Source organism: Barbus barbus, assembly GCF_936440315.1.
Source record: "Barbus barbus genome assembly, chromosome: 28".
NCBI lineage: Eukaryota > Metazoa > Chordata > Actinopteri > Cypriniformes > Cyprinidae > Barbus > Barbus barbus.
In genome coordinates this window covers 20299177-20314921 of record NC_136756.1, presented here as the reverse complement: position 1 = coordinate 20314921, position 15745 = coordinate 20299177, and the positions used below count along the sequence as shown (strand labels likewise).

Below are 15745 nucleotides of genomic sequence, written 5' to 3'. Positions count from 1 at the left end.
AAATGTGAAAAGGCCGCAAGTCATCTTAGCTGAGCCATGAGGGACCTAAAGCCCTCTCAGATCTTTGCTTACAATTCAGCTGGGAAGCTTTTTACAGAATCCACTAACTCCAACAGTGTATTAGTTCTGCTTCCCATGAGAGGTTCATATTAGAGTCAAACCATGAAAAATTGTGTCTCACCCAAGTAACTGTGAGAGACGTTGAGCTCTTGGATGTGTATGAATACAGATCCTTTGGGGATTCTGACCACCTCCTCATAACCTAAGAGAGAACACACACACATACATTTATTCACAGCAAGAGAACAATGCAGTTAGTGGTGCTTCACTGAGAGCGACTGTGATGGGATATGCAGAGGTTTGAGATTCCGACCAAATTCCTGGGCAACGTCCCTCAGTTCTGCTGCCCAACACACAATGTGTTTAAGGCCAGATTCCACCACAGGCCTGCAAACAACTCCAGCTTCTGACCAAAGAGTAAAAAAAAGAATAGAGCTAAACTAATTTTTCAATCCAGTCCTGCCACTGACAGAGATTTTGTTGTGAACAGTCAAGAGGCGATGAGTGCGCCAGAATTAAGACATCAGCAAAGGGTAAAAAATGATTCTGTTTCTGATTACTGATTAGCGACTTTAGTTCCCTAATGATTCCATTAACAAATCTTGTACTATTTATGTGGAAGAAATAATATTTTATAATAAATATTTGCAAAAGATGTGGCACAAAGGTGGTTTAAATGCATCCCAATAAGTTCAAGTCCATTTATTTATCAAGCACATTTAAAAACAGCCACAAAACTGACCAAAGTGCTGTATATTAAAATCAAACCATAAACACATAAAACAGAGATAATACAACATATAAATTAAAAACCAAAAAGGAATGACAAATAGACATTCTTAAAACGGAGTAATAATCCAGACCATAATACAGTGTAATAAGAAAGGGATATTAGTAGGCCAGATCAAACAAATGTGTTTTTAAAAGTGACTTGAAAACGGATAGGGAAGATGCCACTCTAATCTCAGGCAGCAGATTGTTCCATAACCGAGGCCCGACCACAGAGAAAGCTCGATCCCCTCTAAGTTTAAGTCTGGACAGAGGGACTAAAAGGAGATTCTGATCACTGGATCTTAGACTTCTAGTGGGAGTATAAAATGCAACAGCTCTGAAAGATAGCTTGGTTATGTAAAGATTTGTACACCAATAAAAGAATTTTAAAATAGATTCTAAATTGAATAGGCAGCCAGTGGAGGGCCCTCAGTATAGGGGTGATGTGATCATATTTGCGACTATTTTGAATAAATCTAGCAGCAGCGTTTTGAAACAACTGTAGGTGAGTGATTTGTGATTTTGAAATACCGTAATATAGTGAGTTGCAGTAATCTAAACGTGAGGTAATAAAGGCGTGGACAACAGTCTCTAACATTGTGGCATTTAAAAAGGGTTTGATTTTAGACAGCAAGCGTAGTTGTTAAAAACTGTAACCAATTACAGAAGAGATGTGTTTATCCAATTTTAATGACTCATCGAGATGGACACCCAGATTTCGCACCCGAGAAGATCTGGAGGCCGATAAGCTGCCCAGATCTAGGCTGATAGCCTGAGAATGATCAGTAGGACAAAAACCAATCACCTCAGTTTTATCTTCATTTAATGTTAAAAATTTTTGAGCAAGCCAGATTTTGACCTCTTCTAAGCACCTTATTAAAGTACAAAGTGCTTAATAGGTAAATAGATCTGGGTGTCATCAGCGTTGAAATGAAAAGACACCCCATGCTTTCTTAGAATGGAACCCAAAGGAAGCATGTACAGGGAAAAAAGTGAGGGCGCCAATATCGAGCCTTGAGGGAGTCCACAGGTGAGATGAGCAATGGAGGAAGAGAAGTTACCTACTTTGACAAAAAAAATTCTGTCGGATAAAAATGACTGAAACCACTTAAGAATCGTACCTTTTAGGCCCACGTCTAACTCTAATCTGGATATCATAATAGAGGGGTCCACAGTATCAAACGCTGCTGATAGATCTAAAAGAAAAGGTGATATATCGCATGCGATTGTCATGCGCATCTCGTCAGTAAAGCCGGTTCCGTGATTAGCGGTAAATCTCTATCACCTGCTTTCAAATGGAGCTGCATTTACTACACAGAGGCGTAGTTCACTGACAAGCTACACACCTACACCTTCATATGCGATAATGAACGCGATATTGCGAAGCTTGTCAGTGATCTACGGCTCTGTGTAGTTAATGCCGCTCAATTTGAAAGCAGGTGATGGAGATTTACTGCTAATCACAGAACAGGCTTTACTGAGGAGATGCGCATGATCATTGCGTTTGATATATCACCCAGCCCTAGGCTTACTATAAAATAATAAAAAAATACATTTAAAAAAGTATTTAATTCATTAATTTGTTAGACACATTAATCATTCTCTTTCAAATCAGATTCATAAGTGTTTTTGATTCACTAAACAAAATGAGTTCAAGAGTCAATAATTTCAGGAATTGAACTAGTCGTGCAGGACACACCATCATATGTATGCATGCATATTCAACTGCTTTATAGAATCCAAAATATTAAGCATAATAGTATTTTTAAACAAATGGATTCGGTTCTGAATAAGAAGCACTGGGTACTCAACACATACACAGAGAGAAAGAAGCGGGCAGACATGAATCATTAGTGGTCGTTTGTGTGGATTGGTCAGTCAGTTGGCATTTTGTGGAGCACAATGCCTGGAAGCATCTCATTCATTGACCACATTTTTAAATAAACTGTTTCTTTGTGTTTAAATTGTGTTTGTACCCACAAGAAGCCTGAACTCAAAAATACAACCGGAGCCAAGAATAGCCCATCATCTCAGCCTCGGCTAGCCACTGTGGTTAATGTTGTCCTGCCACCTGCCCAGGGAGTGGCCCACTAAAGCTTCCTGCAGCTGAGAATAACCCTCAGTCCAGCACAGAGCCAACAGCCTACCATTCAACAACACCACCCACATCCGAACCGCTGCTACTTCACAAAACAGCATCACAACCCTTCCACTCAATCTACACTTCAGAGTCATTTACCCGTTCAGTATTCCTTTGATGGCAAAGCTGACTTTTCAACAGCCATTGCTCACATGATCCTTCAGAAATCATTCTGATATGCTGCTTTTGTGCTTATTATTTCACATTATTTTCAATGTTGAAAACAGTTGTGCTGCTTCATATTTTTGTGGAAACTGTGATAATTTTCCAGATCACTCCCGTCTCTCACTAAATCCTCATCCTAACTGAAGTGTGTCTATTTCAGAACAAACCATCGGAAGGAATTCTGCATGGCTGAGATCCTATATCCCAGCGTTTATGTTTTGGGCCTTGCATGTGAGCAGGTAATTATGAAACGCCTATTCAGAACGGCAGGAGTCCCTGTACACCCCTCAACAGCAAGGCAGCTGTCCAACACATATCTGACCTGAAGCACGATGTTCACCACACAAACACTTAGAATCATTGTTTGAGTTTCCATAAAGTGATTAAATAGCTTCTTTGAACTCATCTAAAGTCTGAAGAGGGCCATCAACAGGAACTTTGAGCCCCTTTACTGCATATTACTCTGGGCTCCTTACCTTTTTTCAAGAATAAAAATGTAAACATAGATATGGCCTGGTGGAGAAAGCACATGTCCTTGTATGATGGAAAAAAATGTGGAAAAAAAAATAGTGACAGTAAAAACTTCCATATTGCTACAAAACAAAAACAAAGAATATATAACAGTTTCCACAAAAAAATATGAATCAAATATTCAAATGTGATAAAAAAAAAATGTTTCTTGAGCACCAAATTAGCATATTAGAATGATTTCTGAATGATCATGTGACACTGAAGACTGGAGTAATGACTGCTGAAAATTCAGCTTAACTTGTCATAACAATTTACACTTTAAGATATAATAAAATAGAAAACAGTTATTCAAAATTATATTAATATTACTCAATATTACTGTCAATATTACTGTAGGCATTTAGGCATTTTTTTCTCCTTAGTTTGAATTAGTTACTTCTAGCATTTTATTTTGCTAGTTTTCTTTCTCGGTTTCTGTCACGAATCTGGTCTATGAACTTCCGTTTACTCACCACCAGAGGTCACTCCTCCATCATATTGACCTTCACACAACACAGACTGTTACATGTTACCCTGGACTGCATTTCCCATCATTCATTGCACTAAGTACACACAGCTGTCTCAATCACATGCTCACACCTGAGAACCATCTCACAATCACACACCCTTTATAAATCATGGACTTCTTTTCACAGATCGCCGTGTATTGTTCTGCATATAGCACTCCCTTAGTGTTAGCTGCCTTACTGAGCCAGTCTGTGTTTTCTGTTCAGTTCCTGTATTGTTCTCTCCTAGTTTTAGCTGCGATACGGAGCCCGTTTCTTGTTTTCTAGTCTGTGTTTCCTGGATTTACCCTTGTCTCGCCATTCGGACTCTGTTTGTACCTTATCTGGACTATCGCTCATGTTCCTGGATCACCCCTGTTGTCAAGACCTCTGGATTATGTTCGCCGATCAAAGACCCACGCTTGCCCTTTGGATTATTCTTGTATCTCGTCTGTCCCATACCTGTTTGCCGATGTTTTGACCCTGCTTGTGTTTTTGACCACGTCTTTGTTTAATAAAGCTTGCAAATGGATTCTCACGTCTCGTTCGCTCCGTTATAGTTTCTGTGCATTTCATTCTTAGTTTGTAGATTTTTTTTCTCCCTACTGTACTTTGTAAACACCATTTTAAAAGGTGCTATAAAAACAATTCTTGAATTGTCTGTTACTGTAAACTCATTTGGTTTTGAACTGTGCCATTTAACTGCTTTTGGCCTCCATCTCCATCTTTTCTTTTCTTTTATGGTGAGCTGATTTTTATTTCGTTCTTGACAACATGACTCAATGACTTCTCGTGCCTGTTCAGTGTCAAAACATGCCGCAAAGCGATTCGATTATTTTTTTTTAGAGAGGGTGGAGGGCTTGAAATATTAAAAGAACTTGCAACACATTTGTGTTTTTTTTTTTAATATAGTAAAATGCACTGAATTAATTATAGTAGAAGAAACCTCTAGAATCATTTCCACCTTTTCACTCAATTAACTACAGTCCTGTCTCAGTCTCAGTGCAAGCTGAGCATTTTCCAGCTCATGACTTCAACAGCTAATTGAGAAGCGTGTTTACTGACAACTCTCTGGACACAGGCTGAGAAAGCGCTAAGTGGAGAACAGGAAAGCAGAATTATCAGGGGCTTTAAAAAGGTCGGTGTGCGCCACTGAAGGGAAGGAGCAACAGTCTCTCTTATGTCCTGGACAATCTAGTTCACTTGGACCTCTGGGTTTGAGCCAGGCTTCAAAATACTCCCCAGATACCAGAGGAACTTGCCAAGGCTGTTCCCAGTACCTCAAAGCATGTCACACACACACATTTCTGAGGTTTGGGTGGGGGGGGCTACTCAATTTAGACACCAGGCTTGGGTTACTCCAGTTAACAAGAGAAATAGCAGTCTCACATGTGCATTTGCAGGCTTCACATAACCATTAAGAGAAAAAATGATATTATCCATCTTCTCAAGGACACTTAAGGGAAATTCACTTAAAATAAATTTGTGCCTCATGATAGCGTTGTTTATTTGCACATGCTCTCTGCATCGTTTTAATCTCTGAAAATCAAGTAATGATGTGATCGCCACTGCAAAATTACTGCTGATCACAATTCATGCTTAGAAAAACAGACAATGAAGTGTTCCTTCTCAGGAAGTTTAAACAATTTCTGCTGCCATGATCACTAAAAAATGTACACAACCATCCCTTTTCTCTGGGTGGTAATAGTGATACTAAAGTTGACATGAAGTGCTGTTCACGACAGTATATTGTGACATATTTCTAACTGAAACATAATGAATGAAAAATACAAAATATAGGGTGGAACTTCGTTATTATCAATTCCTGATGGATAGAAAGGAATTCTAGAATGAGTAATTCAGACTGAATGAGTCATGCTGTGACTAAAACAACAGCTAAATAGCTTTTGACTTTTGATTAATGTGATCTGAAATAACGTAATTCAGAGTAAAAGCAAGTTTTTATTTCTGAGGATTTACAGTTGGTGTTGAAATGCGATTCCCTAATGTTAAACTAAATCATCAATGAAGGAATTGTGCTTTAATCTGTATGTTGGCCCAGAAATAAATTATTTTCGCTCTACTTAAAGCTGAGAGGAATATCATTTTATCACCCAACTCTGCTGAAATGAGCTTTAGTTCAGCATTAGAGGATCATATTTTAACACCAACTGTAAAACCACAGCAATAGACACTCTACCTCTGTCAAGAGACATGCTGTTTTACTGAATCTATCCCATCGAGGGCTTGCATTTTAACACCAAAAACATCATTTCACAAGACACAAGTCTGAAATGGAACCGTCTGTGGAAAATGTTTTACGCCCAGGTCCTCAGTGACATAAATGGTATTTCATCAAGGTTTCTTTTGCACGTATTGTTACAGATTGATCCTGTTCAAGCTGAAGTGCACACACTTAGTACCTCCTTCAGATAAGGAGTCATTGAAGACCCCCTCGATGACCTGGCAGCTGCTTCCATCTCCTCCACAAATGCGGCAGCGATCTTCCCGTACATCCGAGCCCAGGATCCGGTCACAGCCCACGTGCTGCAGATACATACGCACATTTAGAGGGGTCAGAGGTCAAGGCAAAGGTCACAATATTTCCAAGCAAAAAGGAATGTAAAATGAGCAGATATTACACTAAATACATGCAATGTCTGTGCAAATTTAAATTATAATCTTTATGATAATTATAATCACTTACATGTAGTATTACATACAGTTTTATTACATTTATGTCATGGATTTAGCTAATCTCATGTACAGTTCAGTTTACTGATTTTCAAACCTAATATACTGTAATTATACTGTTTAAAGGTCTTTTTACAGTACATTTTTATTCATCTAAAAACACTGTTTTTGTCTTGACTTTAATTTACTGTAAGTTATTCATATCTTTCTAGCTAAACTTCAAATACAGAACAAAACATACTCTACTTACAAAGGATGCCTTTGTTGAATGTTGTATACTCAGTAATTAGGCATATCTCTATAGAAATTAACACTTTTATGGAACTATTTTTCATGCTCTGTTTAATAAATTATGTTTAATATGAAAATGATCAACTTCACATCATTGACAGTCAAATAACATATTAGGAAAAGTGTCAAATATTCTACAGCGTACAAGAACCAATGTGCTCTGCAATAATATTTCCTGCTTAAACTGAAAATGACAGAACAACCATTAGACAGCTGTGTAGTAATGAAAAATTCTGCACTATGACTCCAGACCCCATGAACACGTCAAGGACAAAGCAGATATAAGTGTTAGAATAAATTATTTTATTGTGCTTTAGCATTCTTTTCGAAGCTTGAAAACTTCAGTCTCTAATCACTGATTGCATGGATTGCATGGAAAAAATATCAGTACATTCTTCAAAATTCACTCCTATTCATTCTTATTATTATCCATAATACTGTCAAATGTTCATAATCAGTAAATATGTCTATTCTGATTTAACCTGTGTCTTTATATTTTTTCATGTTTTATCAGTCAAGTCAAGTCTGCTTTATTGTCAATTCTTCCACATGTACGGCACAAACATACAGAGAATTGAAATTACATTACTCTCAGACCCTTTATTATTTAATTTTATTATTATGTGTTTTGTTGTTGCATTTTTGTGTGCACTAGAAGCTTCATTACCAAGAAAAACTGTGTGCAAGCAGTTGGAAGTAAAGCTCTTTGTTTCTGATTCTCCTAAGTTTCTTTTTTCTGTCCCTCAGAGAAAACTAAGTCAAGGGCTCTGACGGTTTTAACATATTTAACTAATCACATATTGACATGTTATTTTGACAGCATCAAGGTTTGACGTATAATCTCGAGCGCAATCCCAGAATTTTAGAGATCACAATCCATTTTCACTGACATTGCGCAAAGCAACTGCAAGTTTCTCCAAAGGGGCTAAATCTGCACAAAATCCAGACCATTAATGTAGAAACCGAAGAGTCTCTGCTGTCAGTATGTAAAAGGTAACTCACAAAATGAACTCAGTAACCAGCAGACCTAAGACTTTCCAAATCCAGGCCTGTGCAACTTCACAAAAATCCCACTAAAGCTCCAAAGACTCTTGTTGACCTGGCCTAGATTCCATAACCTGCAAATGTGTGACCTATTTCCTCACAATAACAATGGTAAGTCAGTGGCCGCTCGGAGCAGGTCGGGCATGTCCTCTTCTGGACCAAACAGAGCTGAGCTTTGGGATGCATGGTTATACAGGCTGTTTTTAATGCCTTGTGCTTCAAAGCTCTTGCTTTCATAATCAAACCCTTATTGTTTGGAAGCTAAGCCACCATGAGGCTGAAAACACTACTTTGATTTCTCCCCCTACTGTTCTTTGGTTTTTATATGCACCATAAATAAGAAAGCAGAGAAACAAGTGAGGGAAGGAGATGGAGGAAGAGAGGAAAGCGTGCAGGGAAGGAAAGAAATGGGAGGGAGAAGTTGCTGTGATCATGTTCAGCTGCGTGTACTGAGGACAGATGGATCTGGGGGGGGTCATCGAGTTCTTGCTGCATTCAGAGCAGAGCAGAACGGGGCTGGACTGAGCTGAACTGTTGATAAAAACAACCACTGGTCTAGACAACAGCACAAAGATAAACCAGCCCAACTCACTCCAAAGGCGCACATGCAGCCTGTCCTGTGCAGTACAACCAAACAAAACAGAAAATAAAGTATGCTACAGTTTACATTATGAAACATGCTAACGAGCAACATATTTTAAGCCATTTTCACACTTTGTTTGATTGTTTGCGCCAAACCAGAGTTCAGTTCCAGCTCTCTCCAGCTGGTCTCTCTTCTACAAACGGCAGCTGTTTACCACAGTAACTAGCTAATGATTCGGATGAGTATATGCCAACTTCTGTTTTATTCACGTTTTTGTCCTTTCCATTTTCTACCAAAACATGATACAGAATGGCACTTGCATTTAGATGCCGTGGATGTTTTACTAAAGGTCATTTAGTTTAGGTGCCACCAAAAAAGATGGATTTTTTATTAATTCAAATAGAGCTGCACTATTCTGGATAAACTGAGACTTTTTTTAAATGGAGGTTGTAGTTCTCACCATTCTGAAAAAAGAATATTCGACAACTAAACAAAATCTAATGAAATTCATGATTGAAAGATTCAATGACTCACTTAAGAATGACTTGTTTCAAAACTTGATGAATCAGTGTTTGTGAAAGAATCACTTGAATGAATGATTCAAAGACATTTTGAACTGGCCCTTTTTGCCACCTAAAAAAAAAATATATGTGCACACAGGAATCGATAGGTTTATTTTATAGAAAATGATAGGTTTATATATTATTATTATTGTTGTTGTTAATTTTTTCCTCTTTATAATATAAAAATATACAACAATCTGGAAATGATGCAACTATAATGCAACTGTAAAACAATGCCATATGATGTAAAACATAACTGACTGATAACTGACTTTGTAGTTTAACACATTTTTACTGATTCAAAGAAAAGATCTTGGAGCGCTCCTTGCTGAAAGGATCTCCGTTTAATGATCCCAGAAGGTGCTCTTTGGTTGGGTTAAAAAATATATCTATATAAAAAATGGATCCAAGGCACTTCTTCCGGTTCCAAAATGTTAAAAAGCCTTTATTCAAACAGGGCTCACTCTAGAAAAAACATCTAAAACACTGCACACTGATGCATTTCGGCCACTTAGCCTTCCTCAAGAGTGTGTCAGATACAAAATTGATCACAGGTGTAGATATAATCAATTGCTCAGTAAAAAAGGAAGATAACAAAATAACCATTACAGGGGGGACCAATAATATCATGAACTGTTACAAGGTATAATCACATCCCCCAAAAAAACAGGAATGCAATTATACCAACAAGAATCATAATGATGAGTCATTTCACAAATATGGAGTCTAATTCCTCATTCAAACCAGGAAAGACGGTGGTTTTTAACCGAAAAATCCAAAAGGCTTCCCTTTGTAAAAGTCTTTGTAGTCTATTGCCCTTTCTAATAGATCCAGTTACAACTTCCAAACCAATGATTCTTAAAGTAGATGGATTTGAATCATGTACAGATGCATAATGTACTGCCATGGGGTAATCTTTGTTTCTAGTACGAATTGCATTTTTGTGATCCCATACATTTTTACTGATGTTTATAAAATCATTTATCGAACTAACTTTTGCAAAAGCTGGACAACATTTGGTGACAATTCAGAAAACGTATGAACATTTTTGCAATGTTTAAGTTTGCAAGACAAAAAAAATGTAAAAAAATAAAAAAGCAGTGAATGTGAAATTTTCAGAAGTAACACAACACGGGCCCAAAAAGGCAAGTGACTGTTCGGCCAAATGGCACAACAGCAGCCTATCCTTATTGTTGAGCCCTGAAGTTATATAAAAATCGCTTTCACACCAACCAAATGATACTGAACTCTAATGTCTATAAAGCTTCAGCATTAAAGCATCCTTAACAGTTAGTGAAAAATGTGGCAAGGAGCAATGGAGCCATAACAGTTCAGAACTCTAATTAAATCCAGGATGCTCCATATTGCTATAAAATGTGTTAAGAGATTGGTGGATCTATGTGTCAAGAAGGATTTTTCTCTTCTGTTCTGTGTCTTGCTCTGGCAGAAGTTCAGTCACAAACACAAAAACTGGAAAAGCATATTGTACGAGAACTGCCATGTAAAACCTCTCAGATATGTATACTTGAAGAAAAGAGTGTGTAACTGTCTCACCTTACACTCGCCATTAACACAAACGTCCAGAGAGTCGTCCCTGCAAGGTGTGCCATCCACCACAGCTGGAGCGCGCTCAGTGTAGAAGTTATAGCCCTCCGCCAGGCAGTTCAGAGAACATGACTTCACTCCACCTGCAGCCAAAACGTGCAAAACATCACACCTCAACATTCAAGACCCATTTATTCAGAAACATGTTATATACTTTATAAAAAATAAAAAAAAGAGGCAGATACTCAGTAAGACAAATCTCAAAATAAACATGCAACAAGACAAAAGGAAGCTAGTTATGCTAAACATCAGGCTAAACTGACTGACATATCCTCACGGGACATCATAAAATCTACAAAGCTACTAAGTGTACATGTGGTATATGGGACAGAAATTTAATATGACACATGCTAATGCTAAAGCCATTATGCTCTCGTTGCTTGTACAGAACTGACTCCTCATGTGTTATGCATTGTTAACTTTACAACATTACACAACGGCAAAACAAACTTGAAAACAAACTATTGGCAAATTCGTTCCACACTTTAATGTGCCTCCAACAATGGAGACACGTGAACGGCGTATTTCATGCAGCCAAACAGAGCTTTATAACTATACTAACTCTGTGGGACGGCTGCCAGCACTTTGTAGAGCTCCATGGCTGCATGTGGTATTTTAATGAGCTTGTGGGGTTTATGCAAGTTAGTTTACTCTTCCACTGCTGTTATATCCTTGAGTAGCAGAAGGGGATGGGGGTCCAGGCACATTTTAGATGGTTTGCTTATAAAGCAGCTGAAATGTACACATACACACTTGCTTTATTCCCTTGTCTTTTCTGTAACAGCCCTACAAATTTGAGGAACAAAGAATAAAGCACGATGGAGGGAAAAACAGCCTCTCCCAGCACATTCCCTGAGAGACAAAGAAGAAATCATGCAACTCACATGATGGGTGAGGAAAGGAGAGTAAGAGGAGACTGATGAAATGGATGGAAACCTGTCTGAAATCAAAAGTATCAATCAAAAGTTTGGGGTCTTCTCATAAGAATCTGTTAAGCCCATCAAGGCTGCATTTACTTAATCAAAAATACCGTAAAATCAGAACTATATTTTTAAGATGTAGTGTATTAAGCTGAATTTTCAGCAGCTATTACTCCAGTTTTGGTTATATTATCCTCTAGAGATCATTCTAATATGATGATTTGGTGCTCAAGAACCATTTCTGATTACTAAAAATGTTAAAAATAGTTGTGCTGCTTAACATTTTTGTGGAAACCATGATACATTTTGTAAAATCAGGATTCTTTCAAAAACCATTTCCATTTATTTGGAAAATAAATTTGTTTGCAAAAAATTTTGCAGCAACATAAATGTTTACAGTCACATTGTCACAGCGCACACAGCAGGGAGGAACGAGGAACACGGAGATGCGGAGTAAACTTAACAGTCTTTACTGAAGACATCAAGGCAGGGCAAGACAAGGCAGGGCTGACACAGACAGGGCAAGACAAGGCAGGGCAGGGCAGGGCTGACACAGACAGGAACACCGGGGAGTAACGAGTAGACCAGATGAAATCAAACTGAACAGACAGGACTATAAATACACAGGATAATACACAGGATAATCAAAGATAATAGACATAGACAAACACAGCTGGACAAGGATTAACTAATGATCACATTTAACAAGGACAGGAAACAAACCAAATATGGAAACATGAGGCGGGAACACATGACACACACGACAGAGGACTGACACACATTTGCTCAAGTAAATGCAAAATAAAAGTATTAGTTTCTTTAAAAAAAAAAAATCTTACTGAGCTCAAACTTTTGAATGGAACTGTACCAACATACACAACTAGTATTCTAGTCATCCAAAACATTCTTAGGTCAGCTAGTCTTTCTAGATTAAATTTATTTTGTTTATCTATATTAGATGTTTTATTACAGATATGCATTTTTAATATTGATATTTAGAGTGGCAGTCCTTAAATTAGCATGCTAAAAGTTAATCATTTGCATGATAAAAAAAAATCTCATATTTTGCTTAGGAAACGGCATCAAGTCAAAAATTCGAAGAACTACAGAGTTAATTCATCGAACACACTGTATTCTCTTCCATTCCGTTATGCTCTGTCCAGTTGTTTTTGAAAGCAAGGACGCATCTTATATAAATGCCACCCAAGAAATGGGGTCAGGTCAACCTGAACCAGCCTAACTATACAGTTGTTCTATTTTTCGTTTTGTTATCTAGTCATTACAGCAACCCAGGGTCTAGTCAATTTGAAAAATATAGTTTTGAACTTGACTAACATTTAAATGGTACAAAACTAAAAAAAGACATGAAAGGTGGTAAAGAGAGTGCGAAAGAACAAAAGAGGAACATACTGTACTTTAATGTAGTGTTTAAAAGTGCAGAACTCACACACTATACTCTTTATTAGTCATGTGACAGAGAACAAGGAGTTGACTCCTAATCCCACTCAGACTGGTACCAGTGCGTGATTTTGTCCCTACTCTAGGCCTCCTTTATATTACCCTTGACAAGCTGGTGGGTCTGAACCCATTCCCCTTGCCTGTACCTGGCAGTGGTGTTAAAACTCTGCATAATCTCACTTTGGCTGCCTAAGAACCACTTGCCTTATCAGCAGGATCACATCTACCACATTCTTGACGTTAAATAATAACTCTTTGACTAAACGTGTTTTATAAACCTAAAGGGGGCAGTTTTTGAGCTGCTGGCCAATTTTCTGTTAGTGTTGGACTAATTTGATTAGGTCCTGGGTGCCTGTGAAAACATATACTGAAGCAGGCTTATGATGGAAACTGTACATCCCATTAGGCTTGGCTCTGGAAGGGCATATATATTTTTGAGGTGGTTAGAAGAAGGCTTCACTGGAGTGTATGGGTTTCAGGAGTTTCTGGTGAGAGAGTATACAACTAGAACATGACGAATTGAATAATGTAACTCACAATGCAATGCGCTTGACCTGAACTTCAGCAAAAGTGATGAAGCATGATTTTAATCTTTTTTGGCCTCATTACTTCAAACAGACTGCTCTGTATTTTATGCATTTTTATTGTTTATGCAGCACATCACTGTATGCTTCATACAGCATCGTTGTTAATGAACAGAACTTGTTTTAGTGGAAAAATAAAATTCAAATGATTAAACTTAAATTATGTTCATTGCACTTGTTTTTTTAAAGTCATGTCAATGTTATTCAACGTTAGACAACTTCACAACTTAAGTCCACAAAACTTAAATTATGTTTATTGCACTTGTTTTATAAAGTCCTGTTAACTTTACTCTAATGGCGCTTTTCCACTGCGTGGTACGACTCGGCTCGGCACGGTTCAGAACGACACTTCTCAGCTCGGTTTGCGTTTCCACTCCAGTTTAGTACCGCTTTAGAGTGGGCGGGATTATTCACATGTCGTTATAGTTGCGCCGCCTCTATTGCCGTCTACTCCTGAAAAACTTTTTAATTCTGCGTCGCTCACGCTCTCGCTGGACCTGCTCCTCGGCTATCAGTGAGAGGACAGTCTGTACTTCCTCAACAGACAACGAAACAGCCATTTTTTGGTTGTTAAAAGAAAGGTGCGCTCATTCAAAACAGTTGCGTTCGATCCTTCGCTGGCTGTGCTGATTTAAATCTAGCGGGTCTGTTGTGTCTTGTGCCGCAAGTTCAATGACGCAGACAGTGACGATTCTCTCCGGCCAATCAGTGATCAGCAGAGTTTTTAAAAAAACGCACCAGGTACCAGGTACTGTACTCAGAGGAAAACCCCCAAGTGAGCCGTACTGAACTGTACCGTGCCGTACCATGCAGTGGGAAAGCACCATAAGTTAAGACATCTTCACACTTTAAGTTCACAAAACTTTAAATTTTAAGGCAGCACGAACACTTTAAGTTGAAAAAAATAATTACAGCGCAGGCTACATTTACAAGCACCCTTATAAATGTGATAAAGGCAATATGTTGGAGCTCATGCAAACAGAACCCTATGATTATAATAACAATTAGAGAAACTATAAATCATGGTAAAATATGTGGGGAACATCTTACTCTCATTATTTGAATAATCAGACTATTCGTCTGCCAAAAGTTCAGGGTCGATATGATTTTGTTGTTGATTTTCAAAGAGATTAATACTTATATTCAGCATGTATGCATTAAATGAATCAAAAATGACAATGAAGTAATTTTGATAATGATAATGTTGCAAATAATTTCAAATAAATGCTGCTCTTTTGAACTTTCTCAAAGAATCAATTCTTTTATCAAAGATTCCTGGAAAAAAGTTAACATGGTTTACACAAAAGCATTAAGCAGCACATCAGTTAATAAGAAATGTTTCTTGAGCACCAGATCAGGGAGCCTGGTCTCATGAAAATGCTTATCAATAGCACGATTTTCAGTTTGTATTTGGTGTGCCATTCATATGCCTAAATTGACTTTGGCGTGCATATTACACGCACGTGCATATGATACGCAATTTGTTGGCATGCATATGATATGCAGTTTTCACGTACATATGATATGCATCTACCCTACACCCCTAATCCTACCCATTGCTTATCACATGCATGCCAGAGTCAATTTCCGCGTATAAATAGTATGCTAAATTGAAACAAACCTGTGCTATTGATACGCACAGAGCCAATCCTCCCTATGTGCAGAATGCGCAAGCTGCATAGGGCCCCCGAAACACCAGGGGGCACCCATGCTCTCAAAGATGTTTTAATTTTAGTTTCGTTTTTGAGTTTGGCCAGTGGTTATGAAACCATGAATGTTCAATTATTTTAATGCGGTGCGCTGTCACCCTCTCTATGTAACAATTAGTCAAATCATGTAACATGAATGTCA

The 15745-nt window shown here is 38.0% G+C and overlaps 1 protein-coding gene across 2 annotated transcripts in view; it reads right to left on the bottom strand.

Annotated features, from left to right (window-relative positions):
- The window catches only part of LOC306848395 (A disintegrin and metalloproteinase with thrombospondin motifs 10-like), a 57739-nt gene that overhangs the window by 9514 nt on the left and 32480 nt on the right, over window positions 1-15745 (bottom strand). For both annotated transcript variants that reach the window (XM_079382910.1, XM_079382911.1), the window contains exons 16-18: window positions 10882-11015; window positions 6576-6699; window positions 182-262 (exon numbers count right to left, since the gene is read on the bottom strand). In XM_079382910.1, coding sequence (XP_079239036.1) covers window positions 182-262; window positions 6576-6699; window positions 10882-11015 — 339 coding nt within the window. The remainder of the gene's footprint in view (window positions 1-181; window positions 263-6575; window positions 6700-10881; window positions 11016-15745) is intronic.